This window comes from Lissotriton vulgaris, chromosome 7 (genome assembly GCF_964263255.1).
Source record: "Lissotriton vulgaris chromosome 7, aLisVul1.2, whole genome shotgun sequence".
In the NCBI taxonomy this organism is placed as follows: Eukaryota; Metazoa; Chordata; class Amphibia; order Caudata; family Salamandridae; genus Lissotriton; species Lissotriton vulgaris.
Genome location: NC_141695.1, coordinates 841350790 through 841370224, shown reverse-complemented (window position 1 = coordinate 841370224; position 19435 = coordinate 841350790). Strand labels below are relative to the sequence as shown.

Below are 19435 nucleotides of genomic sequence, written 5' to 3'. Positions count from 1 at the left end.
GGATTTGGGAGGGCAGGGCAGGTTGATTGCTGGAATGTGAATGTTCGATGCCATTAAGTTGTTCTTTTTGATTCGCTTGGGGTATATTCTTTGTAAGGTTTGTGTTTTTTTCTCGAGTCAAGTGATTCAGACAATGACAGTGGTCCCTCTGACTGTGCCCCTATCTATGAAACAAAGCCCTAGCCATGCTAGGTTGTATTGCATTAGTAGTGTATTCCTGTCTTCAATTGCTGAGACCTTGTTCACGTGTGCCTGAAATGTCAGTACTTTAGTCTAAGGAACCATTTGTATGAACCTGGTAGTATGTATTCATATGTGTTTTGTTTTTGTATTCCTTTTATGTTTCAATAATATTTGGTTCTGCTAATCATTCATTTCTATAATAATTGCACAATTTGATACAGGCAGTTTTTTTTTTGCATTTCAAGCTAGTTTTAAAATACATTGTTACGCATGGTCATTCTAGGGTGGGGTTGTGATTAACGTTGTTAGAAATTATATATTACTAAGAACCAGTCTCCTGTCCCCAGTGAAAACAATGTTTTATTAATTTCATAAAATCGAAACCCATTTCTTCTTCCTTTCTCTGGTTTTATGCTCAGTCAGACTAAGATTACCTTGGCCTTTTTTTGCATTGTGATGGCCAGTTTGCTGCAATTTGTTACATTTAATAAGTACATTGTAATTATTTTATTCAATCTACACAATATGGAAATTTTCTTGGAGTTCAAATATTGTGTGACCTGTCTGTCTTGTTTTCCAACTTTGAAGTCTTTGGAACCCTGGAGTTGTTTCTTGTTTTCCTCTGTTATTTTGATGTCTTTTAATGATTTCGAAGAGCGCTGTTTGGCGCGTTGCCATTTCCTAGAGTTGTTTTCCACTAATGGTGTGAGCAGCGCCTATGATTAGCATCAGTCAGTCTCTAGAGCACACGTAGCCTCTGGAGGGAATCATCTCGAAGTTTTCAGCAAGTGTATTAATGCCACCTGTGTTCACTTGCACATTACATCAGGGTGGAATGCACCTGAAATAGCCCTAACGGTGTCTGGTGAAACGGATAAAAGTATATTATTCACTTGGTTATAGACGATATTAGTCGAGGCAAACAAGAATCAATGGACATCTTTAGACCGGTTACCTTGCATTGGTGTCGTTTTAACACACAGATGATCAGTGCTTGGAAAACTCAGCCATTTTGATCCCAATTTACAATGAAGGACAACAAAAGGGGAGGCGGGACAGAATGAGGCCACGATGTCAATGACATTACTACCAAAGAGCCCGGTGTTATCCGTTTACCCCTTTAAGAGGTCTGGGGGACTAAACCCCTCCAGTAGGAGAGGAAGTCTTCAGTCCTTCCCAAATCTCTGCGGGGCTCCTACAATGACAACATACATTCCTGGTTGGATGAAAAGTATTTAGAGAAACTGACCACACTCAAATTTGTGTGTAAGCTCTTGAGGAGGCTCTAAAGCTATGAAGACACCGCTCCCACCAAGGTAGGGCCTGGGGACACTACTCCCTGCGGAGCACGGATGTCCTGGCTCTCCTGTGTCCCGCTACCGCAGCTTGGCTGCTGATTGGTGAATGGAAGATGTGGGAATGATTGGTGCTGCTGGTTGAATTGACATCCCTAATGTGAGTTGCTGCAGTGGCCCTGCATGCTTTAGTTTATCTCTTTTGCACATTTTGGCAGATCGTGGTATGCTGTTATTATTCACCTATGTAAGCCATGTAGTGAATAGCTCTCTTTAAACTGAGGCTCACCACATACATGTTTTAGACCTGCTACTGTTCCCTATAACTCTAAAGTGCCTACGAGTGAGATGCATAATAAACATGTCCCTCTCCTGGGGTGAGGAGTGCCTGACCCTTATTAGAAAGGGATGCTTTCAGCATCTGACGGTTTGAACACCCCAAAGGAATCTCCACACGGACCTAAAACGAGAAGGTTTAGAAATAGAACTCGAGCAGGTTGGAAGAGAATGAGATTTTATTACCCAAAGAATGCACATATATGATTTTTTTGTATGTGCAACGGATATATTTCTCTCCTCCGAGTCTCCGACCTTTACCTAAGACCCACTGCACTCATTTCTGGAACTCCTGCTATGTAAATTGATTTGATTATCATTTTATTTTCGTTTTTTTAAAGAAATCACACTGTCAGAGGTAGATGCCGCATAAATTAGTTTTACATTTTTTTATTTTAGTTTTTTGTAAAGAACTCGCGCTGGCAAGGGTGGATTCAGCGGGCACATACTTATACAAGCCAGAAGCGACTGAGACAGTTGACCAGAATCGTGGGAAATACTAGCTCCGCGCCAGGCCCGAAGCTGTTCAGCGTGAAAACCTTTCCCTTGTTGTACATCAGTGAAGATGAGTGAGAGAGGTGGCCCTGGCAGCAGCAGGCAGGGAGACTGGGAGGCTGCTGGGGTTCATCTGGCCTCACAGCCTATGTGATGCATTATGTGTTGTGGACCAGACCAAAGACCCAGAAACAGTGCACAGAGTAGAGGCACATGCACAACTTACGAAGTATGGGAAACACAGAAATTAAGCACTTCCTGCTTAATTCCTTGCCAGGCTTATGTTGGAGACCAGCATACAGTTCAAATTGGCAATACCCACAAAACCAGCTTCCAGGGAAGACCCAACTACCTGGCCGATCTCATGACTTTTTTCTGGATCCAGATATTCCAGTAGCAAAAAAACACACTATTATAATTGAAAACAAAAGTGCAGAACAGACCTTCCATCAGAGTAGCAACTTGTCTTTGGAAGTCTCCATCATTCTTCCTGAGACAACAGCCAGATTTACTCTCCTTCAGAAGGGTCTTAAAACCATTCCTGCTTAACTCGGTTTTCCCGGCTGGTACTACGATCCCGGAGTCCTCTCCTCTTGAGGATAGAGTGCTTGACGGGTACGTCCCCGACAGCACTATATCTCTTATCTATAAGAAACTGATAAATGATCGCTCGGATCTCCTTCTACAATTGCGGAATGCTTGGACCAGTGACGGGCTAGAATTGGACGATGAAGACTGGCAGGCGGCGATATCTTCCCCCAAAGAGGTCGCGATTCCGGCACGTCTTAGGCTGGTGCAACTTAAAATATTGCATCGGGTGTATGTCACGGGCCCACGACTGATACATATGGGTTTCTCAGTGGATGGGTTGTGCAGGCGTGGATGTGGTATGTTGGCTACTTTTTTGCATATCCTCTGGGAATGTCCGGAGGTGGCGGTGTTCTGGCGCCGAGTGCATGCGGTTATGGGTGAGGTGACGGGTGTTGTGTTATTGCCTGAGGCCCGATGCTGTCTGTTGAATGTTTGGGAGCCGAATGACTGTAATGTTGCTCAAACTCAATGGGTCACATTGGGTAATATGGTTGCGAAGCGAGATATAGCCCAGTTGTGGGGTTCTCAGAGGCCGCCATCACTCCTAGCATGGAAAGAAAGCACGGACTGGTCCATGTTCAGGGAAAAAACTGTATATGTCTCCCATGGCAGACCTAAGAAATGGGGTAGGATCTGGGGTCAATGGAATGCGTACCGTGGAGAGATTTGCACCCCCCATTCACCGACAGTCCAGATGCGCTTCTCCTCCCTTGGCTGTGCGTTCCCGACGCTTAGCTTTTGTCGACTACATTGTATTGTTTTGCCCCGGGGTCCCCCCCTCCCCTCCCCAGTATTTCTCCTCCTTTATATTGTAGCATATCTTCCACCAGTCTCCCACTTCCATAAGGGACAGCCGATCTATCGCACAGTAATGCCTCGATCTTCCTTGTGTTTTGTTTGTTGTTTTTATTTATATAAAATACAAAATGTGAAACCTTTCACTAATCCTCTTTATACCACATGCTTTTACAAGATCACGAGATATCGCTGCCGAACCCCCGGGTTGTCGGCTGAAGAGCTGTGTACTTTGATATTGATACTGCTGTGTGCAACTGACCAGCCTCCATGGTTGTAGGTCTGTAACTGTCTCTTTCTTTACAAAATAAAGGTTTTAAAAAAAAAAAAAACATTCCTATTCAAGGACACTTTGACTAAGATCTGGGTAGATCTGCGCGTTTGCACCCACTGTGGAATCTATCCATGGCACGTGCTCTCTCCTCCTCTTAGCTAACTCTCCACCAGCCCGTACCAGGCTATCATCTGTGCCTATCTCAGACTAGACCGCACCCTCAGCACCATGATAGCGCTGCTGTTACAGGTTCAGTTCACGCATTCCTGGTACGGTTTAGCAAACTTGTAAAGTGCACCAATGTCACGAGTGCAATGGCTGTATGTAAAAATATCAGCTAAATAAATAGGAGGGTCTTCTGCTCACCGGCATCTTTAGGGCAGAAGAGAGGCGAGAACTGCCATCAGGAAGAGGGTGGGGGCCTGACAGATTTTGGGTGAGGGTGAATGAGCAACAGCGTCAGAAGGAAAGTCTGCAAGTGATCTGACGCGTTCACGAAGAGCAGCCTTGAGGTCTGTGCCCTGAAGGTTCACCCTGTGTGAAGGAGACCAGGGGATCTAAGAAACAATGGCCAGCCTTAGGATTCCTGTGAGTGGCTGCGACATGAAGGCCAACTACAGGATCCAAGGGCCTCTGTGAAAGACCTGTGAGTGGCTGCGACATGAAGGCCAACTACAGGATCCGAGGGCCTCTGTGAAAGACCTGTGAGTGGCTGCGACATGAAGGCCAGCTACAGGATTCGAGGGCCTCTGTGAAAGACCTGTGAGTGGCTGCGACATGAAGGCCAACTACAGGATCCGAGGGCCTCTGTGAAAGACCTGTGAGTGGCTGCGACATGAAAGCCAACTACAGGATCCCAAGACCTCTGTGAAAGACCTGTGAGTGGCTGAGGCATGAAGACCAACTACAGGATCCGAGGGCCTCTGTGAAAGACCTGTGAGTGGCTGCGACATGAAGGCCAACTACAAGATCCGAGGGCCTCTGTGAAAGACATGTGAGTAGCTGCGACATGAAGGCCAAATACAGGATCCGAGGACCTCAGTGAAAGACCTGTGAGTGGCTGCAACATGAAGGCCAACTACAGGATCCGAAGACCTCTGTGAAAGACCTGTGAGTGGCTGCGACATGAAGGCCAACTACAGGATCCGAAGGCCTCTGTGAATGTCCTGTGAGTGGCTGAGGCATGAACGCCAGCTACAGGATCCGAGGGCTCTGTGAATGTCCTGTGAGTGGCTGAGGCATGAACGCCAGCTACAGGATCCGAGGGCCTCTGTGGAAGGCCTGTGAGTGGCTGAGGCATGAAGGCCAGCTACAGGATCCGAGGGCCTCCGTGGAAGGCCTCTGAGTGGCTGAGGCATGAAGGTCAGCTACAGGATCCGAAGGCCTCTGTGGAAGCCCTGTGAGTGGCTGAGGCATGAAGGCCAGCTACAGGATCCGAGGGCCTCTGTGGAAGGCCTGTGAGTGGCTGAAGCATGAAGGCCAGCTACAGGATCCGAGGGCCTTTGTGGAAGGCCTGTGAGAGGCTGAGGCAAGACGGCTAGCTACAGGATCCGATGGCCTATGTGAATGTTCTGTGAGTGGCTGAGGCATGAAGGCTAGCTACAGGATGGAACGGCCTCTGTGGAAGATCTGTGGGTGGCTGAGGCATGAAGGCCAGCTACAGGATCCGAAGGCCTCTGTGGAAGGCGTGTGAGTGGCTGAGGCATGAAGGCCAGCTACAGGATCCTCAGGCCGCTGTGAATGTCCTGTGAGTGGCTGAGGCATGAACGCCAGCTACAGGATCCGAGGGCTCTGTGAATGTCCTGTGAGTGGCTGAGGCATGAAGGCCAGCTACAGGATCCGAAGACCTCCGTGAATGTCCTGTGAGTGGCTGAGGCATGAAGGCCAGCTACAGGATCCGGGGGCCTCTGTGGAAGGCCTCTGAGTGGCTGAGGCATGAAGGCCAGCTACATGATCCGAAGGCCTCTGTGGAAGGCCTGTAAGTGGCTGAGGCATGAAGGTCAGCTACAGGATCCGAGGGCCTCTGTGGAAGGCCTGTGGGTGGCTGAGGCATGAAGGTCATCTACAGGATCCGAAGGCCTCTGTGGAAGGCCTCTGAGTGGCTGAGGCATGAAGTCCAGTTAAAGAACCTGAAGGCCTCTTTGGAAGACCTGTGAGTGACTGAGGCATGAAGGCCAGCTACAGGATCCACAGGCCGCTGTGAAAGACCATGAGTGGCTGAGGCATGAAGGCCAGCTACAGGATCCGAAGACCTCCGTGAATGTCCTGTGAGTGGCTGAGGCATGAAGGCCAGCTACAGGATCTGAGGGCCTCTGTGGAAGGCCTGTGAGTGCTGAGGGATGAAGGCCAGCTACAGGATCCGAAGACCTCCGTGAATTGTGAGTGGCTGAGGCATGAACGCCAGCTACAGGATCCGAGGGCCTCTGTGGAAGGCCTGTGAGTGGCTGAGGCATGAAGGCCAGCTACATGATCCGAAGGCCTGTGTGGAAGGCCTGTGAGTGGCTGAGGCATGAAGGCCAGCTACAGGATCCGAGGGCCTCTGTGGAAGGCCTGTGAGTGGCTGAGGCATGAAGGCCAGCTACAGGATCCAAAGACCTCTGTGGAAGGCCTCTGAGTGGCTGAGGCATGAAGGCCAGCTATAGGATCCAAAGGCCTCTGTGGAAGACCTGTGGGTGGCTGAGGCATGAAGGCCAGCTACAGGATCCGCAGGCCGCTGTGAAAGACCATGAGTGGCTGAGGCATGAAGGCCAGCTACAGGATCCAAAGACCTCCGTGAATGTCCTGTGAGTGGCTGAGGCATGAAGGCCAGCTACGGGATCCGAGGGCCTCTGTGGAAGGCATGTGAGTGCTGAGGGATGAAGGCCAGCTACAGGATCCGAAGACCTCTGTGAATGTCCTGTGAGTGGCTGAGGCATGAAGGCCAGCTACAGGATCCGAAGACCTCCGTGAATGTCCTGTGAGTGGCTGAGGCATGACGGCTAGCTACAGGATCCGAAGACCTCTGTGAATGTCCTGTGAGTGGCTGAGGCATGAAGGCCAGCTACAGAATCCGAGGGCCTCTGTGGAAGGCCTCTGAGTGGCTGAGGCATGACGGCTAGCTACAGGATCCGAAGGCCTCTGTGAATGTTCTGTGAGTGGCTGAGGCATGAAGGCCAGCTACAGGATCCGAGGGCCTCTGTGGAAGGCATGTGAGTGCTGAGGGATGAAGGCCAGCTACAGGATCCGAAGACCTCTGTGAATGTCTTGTGAGGGGCTGAGGCATGAAGGCCAGCTACAGGATCCGAAGACCTCCATGAATGTCCTGTGAGTGGCTGAGGCATGACCGCTAGCTACAGGATCCGAAGACCTCTGTGAATGTCCTGTGAGTGGCTGAGGCATGAAGGCCAGCTACAGGATCCGAGGGCCTCTGTGGAAGGCCTCTGAGTGGCTGAGGCATGACGGCTAACTACAGGATCCGAAGGCCTCTGTGAATGTTCTGTGAGTGGCTGAGGCATGAAGGCCAGGTACAGGATCCGAGGGCCTCTGTGGAAGGCATGTGAGTGCTGAGGGATGAAGGCCAGCTACAGGATCCGAAGACCTCTGTGAATGTCCTGTGAGTGGCTGAGGCATGAAGGCCAGCTACAGGATCCGAAGACCTCTGTGAATGTCCTGTGAGAGGCTGAGGCATGACGGCTAGCTACAGGATCCGAAGGCCTATGTGAATGTTCTGTGAGTGGCTGAGGCATGAAGGCTAGCTACAGGATGGAACGGCCTCTGTGGAAGATCTGTGGGTGGCTGAGGCATGAAGGCCAGCTACAGGATCCGAAGGCCTCTGTGGAAGGCCTGTGAGTGGCTGAGGCATGAAGGCCAGCTACAGGATCCTCAGGCCGCTGTGAATGTCCTGTGAGTGGCTGAGGCATGAACGCCAGCTACAGGATCCGAGGGCTCTGTGAATGTCCTGTGAGTGGCTGAGGCATGAAGGCCAGCTACAGGATCCGAAGACCTCCGTGAATGTCCTGTGAGTGGCTGAGGCATGAAGGCCAGCTACAGGATCCGGGGGCCTCTGTGGAAGGCCTCTGAGTGGCTGAGGCATGAAGGCCAGCTACATGATCCGAAGGCCTCTGTGGAAGGCCTGTAAGTGGCTGAGGCATGAAGGTCAGCTACAGGATCCGAGGGCCTCTGTGGAAGGCCTGTTGTGGAAGGCCTGTGGGTGGCTGAGGCATGAAGGTCATCTACAGGATCCGAAGGCCTCTGTGGAAGGCCTCTGAGTGGCTGAGGCATGAAGTCCAGTTAAAGAACCTGAAGGCCTCTGTGGAAGACCTGTGAGTGACTGAGGCATGAAGGCCAGCTACAGGATCCACAGGCCGCTGTGAAAGACCATGAGTGGCTGAGGCATGAAGGCCAGCTACAGGATCCGAAGACCTCCGTGAATGTCCTGTGAGTGGCTGAGGCATGAAGGCCAGCTACAGGATCTGAGGGCCTCTGTGGAAGGCCTGTGAGTGCTGAGGGATGAAGGCCAGCTACAGGATCCGAAGACCTCCGTGAATTGTGAGTGGCTGAGGCATGAACGCCAGCTACAGGATCCGAGGGCCTCTGTGGAAGGCCTGTGAGTGGCTGAGGCATGAAGGCCAGCTACATGATCCGAAGGCCTCTGTGGAAGGCCTGTGAGTGGCTGAGGCATGAAGGCCAGCTACAGGATCCGAGGGCCTCTGTGGAAGGCCTGTGAGTGGCTGAGGCATGAAGGCCAGCTACAGGATCCAAAGACCTCTGTGGAAGGCCTCTGAGTGGCTGAGGCATGAAGGCCAGCTATAGGATCCAAAGGCCTCTGTGGAAGACCTGTGGGTGGCTGAGGCATGAAGGCCAGCTACAGGATCCGCAGGCCGCTGTGAAAGACCATGAGTGGCTGAGGCATGAAGGCCAGCTACAGGATCCGAAGACCTCCGTGAATGTCCTGTGAGTGGCTGAGGCATGAAGGCCAGCTACGGGATCCGAGGGCCTCTGTGGAAGGCATGTGAGTGCTGAGGGATGAAGGCCAGCTACAGGATCCGAAGACCTCTGTGAATGTCCTGTGAGTGGCTGAGGCAAGAAGGCCAGCTACAGGATCCGAAGACCTCCGTGAATGTCCTGTGAGTGGCTGAGGCATGACGGCTAGCTACAGGATCCGAAGACCTCTGTGAATGTCCTGTGAGTGGCTGAGGCATGAAGGCCAGCTACAGGATCCGAGGGCCTCTGTGGAAGGCCTCTGAGTGGCTGAGGCATGACGGCTAGCTACAGGATCCGAAGGCCTCTGTGAATGTTCTGTGAGTGGCTGAGGCATGAAGGCCAGCTACAGGATCCGAGGGCCTCTGTGGAAGGCATGTGAGTGCTGAGGGATGAAGGCCAGCTACAGGATCCGAAGACCTCTGTGAATGTCCTGTGAGGGGCTGAGGCATGAAGGCCAGCTACAGGATCCGAAGACCTCCGTGAATGTCCTGTGAGTGGCTGAGGCATGACCGCTAGCTACAGGATCCGAAGACCTCTGTGAATGTCCTGTGAGTGGCTGAGGCATGAAGGCCAGCTACAGGATCCGAGGGCCTCTGTGGAAGGCCTCTGAGTGGCTGAGGCATGACGGCTAGCTACAGGATCCGAAGGCCTCTGTGAATGTTCTGTGAGTGGCTGAGGCATGAAGGCCAGCTACAGGATCCGAGGGCCTCTGTGGAAGGCATGTGAGTGCTGAGGGATGAAGGCCAGCTACAGGATCCGAAGACCTCTGTGAATGTCCTGTGAGTGGCTGAGGCATGAAGGCCAGCTACAGGATCCGAAGACCTCTGTGAATGTCCTGTGAGTGGCTGAGGCATGACGGCTAGCTACAGGATCCGAAGACCTCTGTGAATGTCCTGTGAGTGGCTGAGGCATGAAGGCCAGCTACAGGATCCGAGGGCCTCTGTGGAAGGCCTGTGAGTGGCTGAGGCATGAAGGCCAGCTACAGGATCCAAAGACCTCTGTGGAAGGCCTCTGAGTGGCTGAGGCATGAAGGCCAGCTATAGGATCCAAAGGCCTCTGTGGAAGACCTGTGGGTGGCTGAGGCATGAAGGCCAGCTACAGGATCCGCAGGCCGCTGTGAAAGACCATGAGTGGCTGAGGCATGAAGGCCAGCTACAGGATCCGAAGACCTCCGTGAATGTCCTGTGAGTGGCTGAGGCATGAAGGCCAGCTACGGGATCCGAGGGCCTCTGTGGAAGGCATGTGAGTGCTGAGGGAAGAAGGCCAGCTACAGGATCCGAAGACCTCTGTGAATGTCCTGTGAGTGGCTGAGGCATGAAGGCCAGCTACGGGATCCGAAGACCTCCGTGAATGTCCTGTGAGTGGCTGAGGCATGACGGCTAGCTACAGGATCCGAAGACCTCTGTGAATGTCCTGTGAGTGGCTGAGGCATGAAGGCCAGCTACAGAATCCGAGGGCCTCTGTGGAAGGCCTCTGAGTGGCTGAGGCATGACGGCTAGCTACAGGATCCGAAGGCCTCTGTGAATGTTCTGTGAGTGGCTGAGGCATGAAGGCCAGCTACAGGATCCGAGGGCCTCTGTGGAAGGCATGTGAGTGCTGAGGGATGAAGGCCAGCTACAGGATCCGAAGACCTCTGTGAATGTCCTGTGAGGGGCTGAGGCATGAAGGCCAGCTACAGGATCCGAAGACCTCCGTGAATGTCCTGTGAGTGGCTGAGGCATGACCGCTAGCTACAGGATCCGAAGACCTCTGTGAATGTCCTGTGAGTGGCTGAGGCATGAAGGCCAGCTACAGGATCCGAGGGCCTCTGTGGAAGGCCTCTGAGTGGCTGAGGCATGACGGCTAGCTACAGGATCCGAAGGCCTCTGTGAATGTTCTGTGAGTGGCTGAGGCATGAAGGCCAGCTACAGGATCCGAGGGCCTCTGTGGAAGGCATGTGAGTGCTGAGGGATGAAGGCCAGCTACAGGATCCAAAGACCTCTGTGAATGTCCTGTGAGTGGCTGAGGCATGAAGGCCAGCTACAGGATCCGAAGACCTCTGTGAATGTCCTGTGAGTGGCTGAGGCATGACGGCTAGCTACAGGATCCGAAGACCTCTGTGAATGTCCTGTGAGTGGCTGAGGCATGAAGGCCAGCTACAGGATCCGAGGGCCTCTGTGGAAGGCCTCTGAGTGGCTGAGGCATGACGGCTAGCTACAGGATCCGAAGGCCTCTGTGAATGTTCTGTGAGTGGCTGACTATTATAAAGCAAAATGATGCCTTGGACTCTGCTAGCACAATGTTATTTCAAGAATGGGACCACTTAATTATCGCATCCTATACCCAATATATTGTATTTGGATGAATCAAATTCTTATATTTCATTTCCTCCGGTAACCCAACCCTATATAGAGAACAGCAAACGCTTTTCTTATGTGTTTGATTTTCAATTTAATTGTAACACAACCTAGAATTAGACTTCTTATTCATTTGAGTCTATTTTTGCCACATTTAGACAAACAAATATATATATACACATCACTCTTTACATATATACATATACAATACATACAAACAATGATAAACTGGTATTGCGGTATATTCTGATAGCCCAATTTTTTACACAGGATGCTCGCTCCTAGTACAGCCTCAGCATTCCTTAGACAGTAAGCTCCTCCAGTCCTATTTACAAAGAGTATACCAGATCGTTTTTTAATTTTTGGATCTGTTCAGTGTCCTTTTTACTCCTTGTGAAACCAATTGTTTCATTTATAATTTTCAATATTTTGGCTGGGGTCTTCTCTCAAACAAAGGTGTCGACGCGTTTCAGCCCACTTACTTTCGGCCTCATCAGGACTTGGGCTAATGCAATAGTCCGTACTCTACAGGTATCCCAGGGCTTCCCTACAGTTGTACACGTGGGTGATAGCCCTTTAAAACGTATCCGGCGTCCCAGCGTATCAAGGGACTTTCCGTGGATATTCTTCTGTTCAGACTCGCTTCTCTCAGCGCGGGGCGGCGTTCCCTGCCTCTTTTTCCTCCCAACAGCTGTTCTGACTGACCGGATCCTGATTCCAAGGCCAGCTACATGATCCGAAGGCCTCTGTGGAAGGCCTGTGAGTGGCTGAGGCATGAAGGCCAGCTACCGGATCCGAGGGCCTCTGTGGAAGGCCTGTGAGTGGCTGATGAATGAAAGCCAGCTAGCTACAGGATCCGAGGGCTTCTGTGGAAGGCCTGTGAGTGGCTGATGAATGAAGGCCAGCTACAGGATCCGAGGGCCTGTGTGGAAGGCCTGTGAGTGGCTGAGGCATGAAGGCCGGCTACAGGATCCGAAGGCCTCTGTGGAAGGCCTCTGAGTGGCTGAGGCATGAAGGCGAGCTACAGGATCCGAGGGCCTCTGTGGAAGACCTGTGAGTGGCTGAGGCATGAAGGCCAGCTACAGGATCCGAGGGCCTCTGTGGAAGACCTGTGAGTGGCTGAGGCATGAAGGCCAACTACAGGATCCGAGGGCCTCTGTGGAAGACCTGTGAGTGGCTGAGGCATGAAGGCCAACTACAGGATCCGAGGGCCTCTGTGGAAGACCTGTGAGTGGCTGAGGCATGAAGGCCAACTACAGGATCCGAGGGCCTCTGTGAAAGACCTGTGAGTGACTGAGGTATGAAGACCAGCTACAGGATACGAAGGCCTCTGTGGAAGGCCTGTGTGTGGCTGAGGCATAAAGGCCAGCTACAGGATCCGAAGGCCTCTCTGGAAGGCCTGTGAGTGGCTGATGCATGACGGCCGGCTACAGGATCCGAAGGCCTCTGTGGAAGGCCTCTGAGTGGCTGAGGCATGAAGGCGAGCTACAGGATCCGAAAGCCTCTGTGAATGCCCTGTGAGTGGCTGAGGCATGAAGGCCAGCTACAGGATCCGAGGGCCTCTGTGGAAGACCTGTGAGTGGCTGAGGCATGAAGGCCAACTACAGGATCCGAGGGCCTCTGTGGAAGACCTGTGAGTGGCTGAGGCATGAAGGCCAACTACAGGATCCGAGGGCCTCTGTGGAAGACCTGTGAGTGGCTGAGGCATGAAGGCCAACTACAGGATCCGAGGGCCTCTGTGGAAGGCCTGTGAGTGGCTGCGACATGAAGGCCAACTACAGGATCCGAAGACCTCTGAGGAAGGCCTGTGAGTGGCTGAGGCATAAAGGCCAGCTACAGGATCCGAAGGCCTCTGAGGAAGGCCTGTGAGTGGCTGAGGCATGAAGGCCAGCTACAGGATCCGAGGGCCTCTGTGGAAGGCCTGTGAGTGGCTGCAACATGAAGGCCAACTACAGGATCCGAAGGCCTCTGAGGAAGGCCTGTGAGTGGCTGAGGCATAAAGGCCAGCTACAGGATCCGAAGGCCTCTGAGGAAGGCCTGTGAGTGGCTGAGGCATAAAGGCCAGCTACAGGATCCGAAGGCATCTGAGGAAGGCCTGTGAGTGGCTGAGGCATGAAGGCCAGCTACAGGATCCGAGGGCCTCTGTGGAAGGCCTGTTGCCTCTTGAATAGCTGTTTACCCTCTCATGCCCATAATATAATCCTCTCTGGGATATAATGTGCCCCTCTGAGATGCGAGGGCCTCTGAGAAGAAGCTGCGAGCAGCCAGCCTGGGTGAAGGGGCTCAAAGCTAAGATAATATTCGCTGCTGGATGTCCAGAAGGAAGCTGTAACTGCGCCTCGCGTCTGCCCGTTGCCTGAAGCGGTTTTGTCTTACACGGCTCCCAGTCTCTTTGTTAGCAGAGAGGCATGAATGCATGACGGTATACAGAGGGCTCTTGGAACCTTTACGGCTGAGTGTGTCGTGGGCCTTGTAGGAATCAGCGCGTGAACCGCTTCCCGCACGAGCCCAGGTTGGAGGCAAGCGCAGTCTTGAACCACCGGGCCTCTTTGCGCGAGGAGGCGCTGCTAGAATCGGGTAGTGCTGTCTCCGCACTCCGACAGCGCCCCCCGCTGGAGGGCTCGCTGTGGACGGCCCCACGGCCAGTGCGGCCGACCCCGAGGGAGGAGTATTCAGCACCTGGCTAGCTCCCTCCGAGGACTGATGCTGCGAGCTCCCCCAACCCCGGAGAGCCCCTGTCCGCCCAGGCGCCGTGCATCGCCTCGGTGCAGCGATGGGAAGAGTTCCTTCCCACGTTTGCCGCAGTGCCAGGATTGATAGGCACTTAGTTACAAACACAGACACGTGGACGTACACGGGGAGTGCGCAAAAGGCAGACAGAAACATATAAATGTAACTCCTATATATGCCGTTCGGTAATCCGCCGTATAAAGATGCCACATGCCGTGAGTCCGCAGATGACTGTGTTTGGTGAATATCCTGTTATGCTCTTCAGTGGCGAGTGGTCCCTCTGCACTGCCGTGAAATCTGAGGACTTGAAACACTGAGACAGACTACGTCTGTGGGTCGCGGCTGCTGTTCGAAGGGAAACTCATGCACGCGTTTATCGCCAGCTCCCCCTCGAAGACCTGGCCAACGAACGCCACAAGTCCTCCCTGTCCCAGCACATCACCAGAGGCATCTTTTAGTCCCTGTCAGACAATTTGCTCCTAGTGGAAAACACTTGACAGTCTCTCTTGCCCGCCGAGCGTGGGATGCTATCATGGTGAAGGACGTCTGATGTTTTCATCCTTCGAGGGAAAGACCGAAATAAGGACCCAAAGGCAGTGGCCAGGCTTGTAATGGACGAATGAATGAATGAATTAACTACTTCCAAAGCGCAATGATACCCAGCGGGTATGCTGCCTGCTAAACTGGGTTGTATCATGACATAGACACAATTTGGCCCTCTGTGCGTTTTCATATTGCCCTCCATAAGGCTGACTGTTCCTCTCTGGGATCGATTGTTGCCCTGGCTGGGGTAGTAGGCTGCCTTGTTTGGGATACAATGTTGCCTTCTCTAGTACAGAATGTATTCATGTCTGGAATATAACGTTGCCCCTCTGAGTTAGTATGTTGTTCTCTCTTGTATAGAATGTTGCCCTATCTTGGAAAGATTGTTGCCCTCTCTGGTGCAAAATGTAGTCCTCTCTGTGATATAAAGTTGCCCCTCTGAGTTATCATGTTGCCCTCGCTTGGATAGAATTTTGCTCTGTCTGGGATATAATGTTACCCTCGTGGTGTTAGTATGTTGCCCTCTCTTAGACATATTGTTGTCCTCTCCTAAATTGATTGTTGCCCTTTCTAGTGCAGAATGTTACCCCCTTTGGCATTGAATGCTGGCGTGTAATGCTGGGCTCACTGGCGTGTAGTACTGAGCTCTCTGGCGTTTAATGCTGAGTTCTCTGGCGTGTAATGCTGAGCTCTCTGGCATGGGATGCTGAGCTCTATGGGCTGGAATGTTTTCCAGAGGGATGGAATGTTTTCTTCTCCAGGAGTAACAAGTGTCGCCCTCTCTGAGGCAGATGCATAACAAAAAACAATCTCTCCATGCTAGAAGTAATTGGGACGAAAAGCTCAGGTCCTATGGCAGATAACAATCAGATTTTTTGTCATGTTTAAAAAAAAAAAAAGTTTTGTTTAATGACAGCCCTGTTCTGAACGCACATCTATTAATTTGAAAAATCAATGTCTTCCCCTCTCTTCCATCCTTACCACTCATGGCTTCTCTATCCCCGCTGCCTGTTCTCCCTACATTCACAATCTTCCCCCTTCATCGACCTCCTTCTACAATCCTTTCATTTTCTTGTTCTTTTTTATTTCTCTCGTCTCTCCTTGTTCTCACCGTCTCCTTTTCCTACCATACCTCTTGTCACCATTGTTATCCTTTTCTCCTCATGCTTCTTCTCTCTCACTATCTCCCCCTCTCTGTTTTCTCCTCGTGCTCTCCTGTTTGCACACTGCTTTCCTCATTTCCTCTTCTCTGACTTGCTATTGCTCCATCCTTCTCCTGTCCACCTCCTGTCTCTCCTAACCTGACTTTCTCACCTCCATTACCTCCTTAGAAAGTCACAAGATGGAGGACATAGTCATTGCTGGGATTGCAGGGAGGCTGCCGGAATCAGACAACCTGCAGGAATTCTGGGAGAACCTCCTCAATGGTGTGGACATGGTCACAGAGGACGACCGGCGGTGGAAGCCAGGTGAGTGATGGCGTGAAGTGATTGACAGCATGAAGTTTGGAAGTTGTGCTGCTGCAAAAAACCTTTCATTGTCAAACTTCTCACCTAATCTATCCCCAATTTGCCATGGACAGAACCGACTCCAAGGCAATCGGGCAACCTCTTCCCTCAATCTATTGAACTTTGTAACATGCCCCCTCGGTCCAGTTGCAGTGATGCCTGCAGACACCATCAGCACGCCAGTCGATACCTTGGTGGGCCCACTTGTTCCAGACTGCATGCTTCACAGACCAACCAGCCTACTATGAACCTTCGTTCTCACGAGGCCCCTACAATGTAGAACTGCCCCTCTGTAAGTGCGTTGTGTTAAGTCCCGCAGGTAGGATGAGGCTGCACTAGCACCTTTCCTATACTCACGCCTTCTACTTCGTGGCTCACTCGAAATGGCTGAAATGGCGGAGTAGCAGTGACCAGGTCCACAGCACTATGCTTCCTTCATCCTAGGATAACTCCTCCCTGCAGCTTGTGGCCAGGCTCCTCTTCCAGTCACCCAGTAACAAAAGCCTACATTTTCCTCTTGTGCATTTGTACTCTAAGGGTTATTTAATGCAAAAAAATGTTTTATGACTTTGGCATTCAAACATGTGGCTACTGCATAGACGGACAGCTGATTAGAGAGGTGTTTACACCAGGAAGATACATAGTAAAGAAACGATTTGGCAGAGTCTATAGAAAGAGGTGGTTGGTTATGCTTCAGTTAAAGCTTCCCAAACCTTGAGAATTACCATTAGTAGCATTCCGCTCTATTGTTTCTTTAGCTTTTTAATGCATTACAAAAGAGTCCCAATCAAATGGAATGCCATCTTTGCACCACTCTAAAGTAACAGTCCAGCAAGCTCTGTCCTCATTGCACCACACGAAAACAACCCTTGTCACAAACCAGAATGGCCTTTTATTACAGGGGATGCTTTGTGCAAGGCGAATTTAATTATAGGGATTAGGCATGCATCAGATTTTACATACATATAGAGTTTAGTGCAGGCATAGTTTGATCCATGAGGTCAATAAATATAGGGATATGATATGCATGGAATATGATATACTGGCATTATTAGAAGAATAAGGTAATGTAGACCTGGCGTAATGTATGTGTGAGCTCGAAGAGTCAGTAAGTGGGCAGATGAGCCTTACCACATTGGGGAAACTAGAGGATTTGACAACAAAAGTGTTCTCTCTCTTTTGACTGTGGTCTAAAGTTAGCAGTGAGAACAAGGGACCCTGAGAGCCTCAAGGTCCCAAGCTCGCACTGTCTAACTTTAGACCATAGCCAAACTTGTTGCAAAGTCGTTTGTTTCTAAAAAGGGAGCCTGTTTTGTTCACTGTTGTGGCCGTTTATACACCGGTCCTGATTAAAAAAGATTAGTCTTGTTTGCAATCACTACCTGTTTTGGAAATCCACAGTGCTACCTCTTCAGAGTGAAACTGACCACTCGAGTGTAGGTGTTTTTCCAAAAAGGCTAAAGAGCTACTTACAAGCCATCCACAAATAAGCATATATGGAAAAAAAACAAGACTTCAGGTTTTAGGTTTCTGGGTTGTAACTTGTACATTGGCCAAAAAATGCAAACTTTCAATGTGTATTAATAGCCTAGTGCGTCGGTTGCATTGTAGCGAAGTGCTATCAAAAATGGACCCTGGGCACTCGGTCTGTTTAGTGAATCCCAGAGATGATGTGCTCTGGTCTACTCCTGGAGTAATCGATTGACCAGACCATCGAAGGTAGCTGTGAATTGCTCTGTTTTGTTCTGTGCCATTCTTCTGGCAGTGAGGAAATGTCTCCTCTCTGATCGGCACAGAATATATTTAGAAGGATGCCATAGTACTAGTTGCATTTCACAAATGGCCACAAGAGGATCTTGTTGATCTGAGCCGCATCTCATTGCAATTTACTGCACATTCTTAGCGGCTTTTCATGGTCCTCAGTGTACTAGGGATCAATTGTAGCCAATCATGGGAAGCGGTCATCCACTCAACTGGGTCTCCATCCTTTGCTGCGTTATTCAAATGCTATTGTATGGGCCACCGCCTGAGCTAACACAGCGCCCAGCTGGACCACTTCTAACTCTCGAAAAAACATTAGAAAATAAATTGCTACCTACATCATTTTTATTAATGAGGTAAGTTAGAGTGTCACACACTCCGAATCAGAATTTTATGATCCAATCTATTTGTGCATAGGTCGGTTCAAAAAATATTTAGTGATCGCAAAAATCCTGGTCGGACCAGTATGTTGCAAGCAGTACATAGTACATCTGGCACTCAGTATTGTACAATATGAATATGCTGAGTATGAAATTAAGAATTATGGGCACAGTTTAAATCAATCTCTCTTTGCTTCTCCATTCCTCCTAATCACCAGTTATCGAATGTCTTCTGACTTTGGGGCCTATATGACCCTTCTCCCCTAGACCATAACCGTCTCCAGATTTCCTTTCTAATCCACTTCCACACCTCACATATCACTAGCATGAATCTCCTACCAACAATGACTTTACAACTCCACTATTGTAACCAACTCATTAATTAATCGCCTAATATATAACTCCAAGTTATCCTCTAAATCTAATTTTAACCATTCCATAAAATACATTTTAGCACTGATCCAGCGCTCCTACTAAAATTCTGCATAAATTATGTCACATCTACCACCAAACTTACCAATCAATACCAGGCCCATAAAAATAACAGAGCAACTGAATCATGAGGGGAATGAATCTAATATGTTGTTTTTAAACTTTCTACAATAAACAAGACCAGCTTGTCATTTTAAAAGTTTATTATATAATTTTCAAATCGCATAAACTTTATTAACTCTTTAATAATAACATTCATTTAATTTTATTAATTCAGATTAAATCATTAATCATTGGCTCAAAGATCCAACAGTTCAATATTGTATAAAATAATGAATTTAAGCAAACATTAACCCTATTCCCTAAGTTAGCTAAATCTGAAAAGGAAATAAAATCAACAAACAGTTGAATGCTTACAATCCAATGGGAAATCGGACAGCACTTCGCCCTCAGGAAACAGTCAGCCCCGTTCCCTTCAAGGGGCTCAATTTTTATACTATTTTTGCTCACTAATCTAACTAAATGTAATTCTTTGAGAGACTTCAGCACCCTGATTGGTTGTTGACTGTCAGACCACCAAAACCACCTCTTCCAGGGAATGAACGTCACCGCATTATTATTCATTGACATGAGATGACAACGACTTCCGAGCGTTTTGCAACATTTTAAAAGTTGCTTCTCAGGCTTCCTCCAAAGTTCGGCAAAATCATCCCTGTTACTTCCTCGGCCTTGTAAAAAGAACATCCGGAGCAGTCCGTGAATGAGTCTCTATTGTCAGAGCCACAGTCTTTTCAAAGGTGAAGCAAAAACACAT

At 50.0% G+C, this 19435-nt stretch overlaps 1 protein-coding gene across 1 annotated transcript in view; it reads left to right on the top strand.

Annotated features, from left to right (window-relative positions):
• The window catches only part of FASN (fatty acid synthase), a 132888-nt gene that overhangs the window by 16738 nt on the left and 96715 nt on the right, over nt 1-19435 (top strand). Inside the window, exon 2 of the mRNA XM_086931198.1 lies at nt 15872-16009. Within this exon, the coding sequence (XP_086787324.1) occupies nt 15883-16009 (127 nt within the window). The 5' untranslated portion in view covers nt 15872-15882. The remainder of the gene's footprint in view (nt 1-15871; nt 16010-19435) is intronic.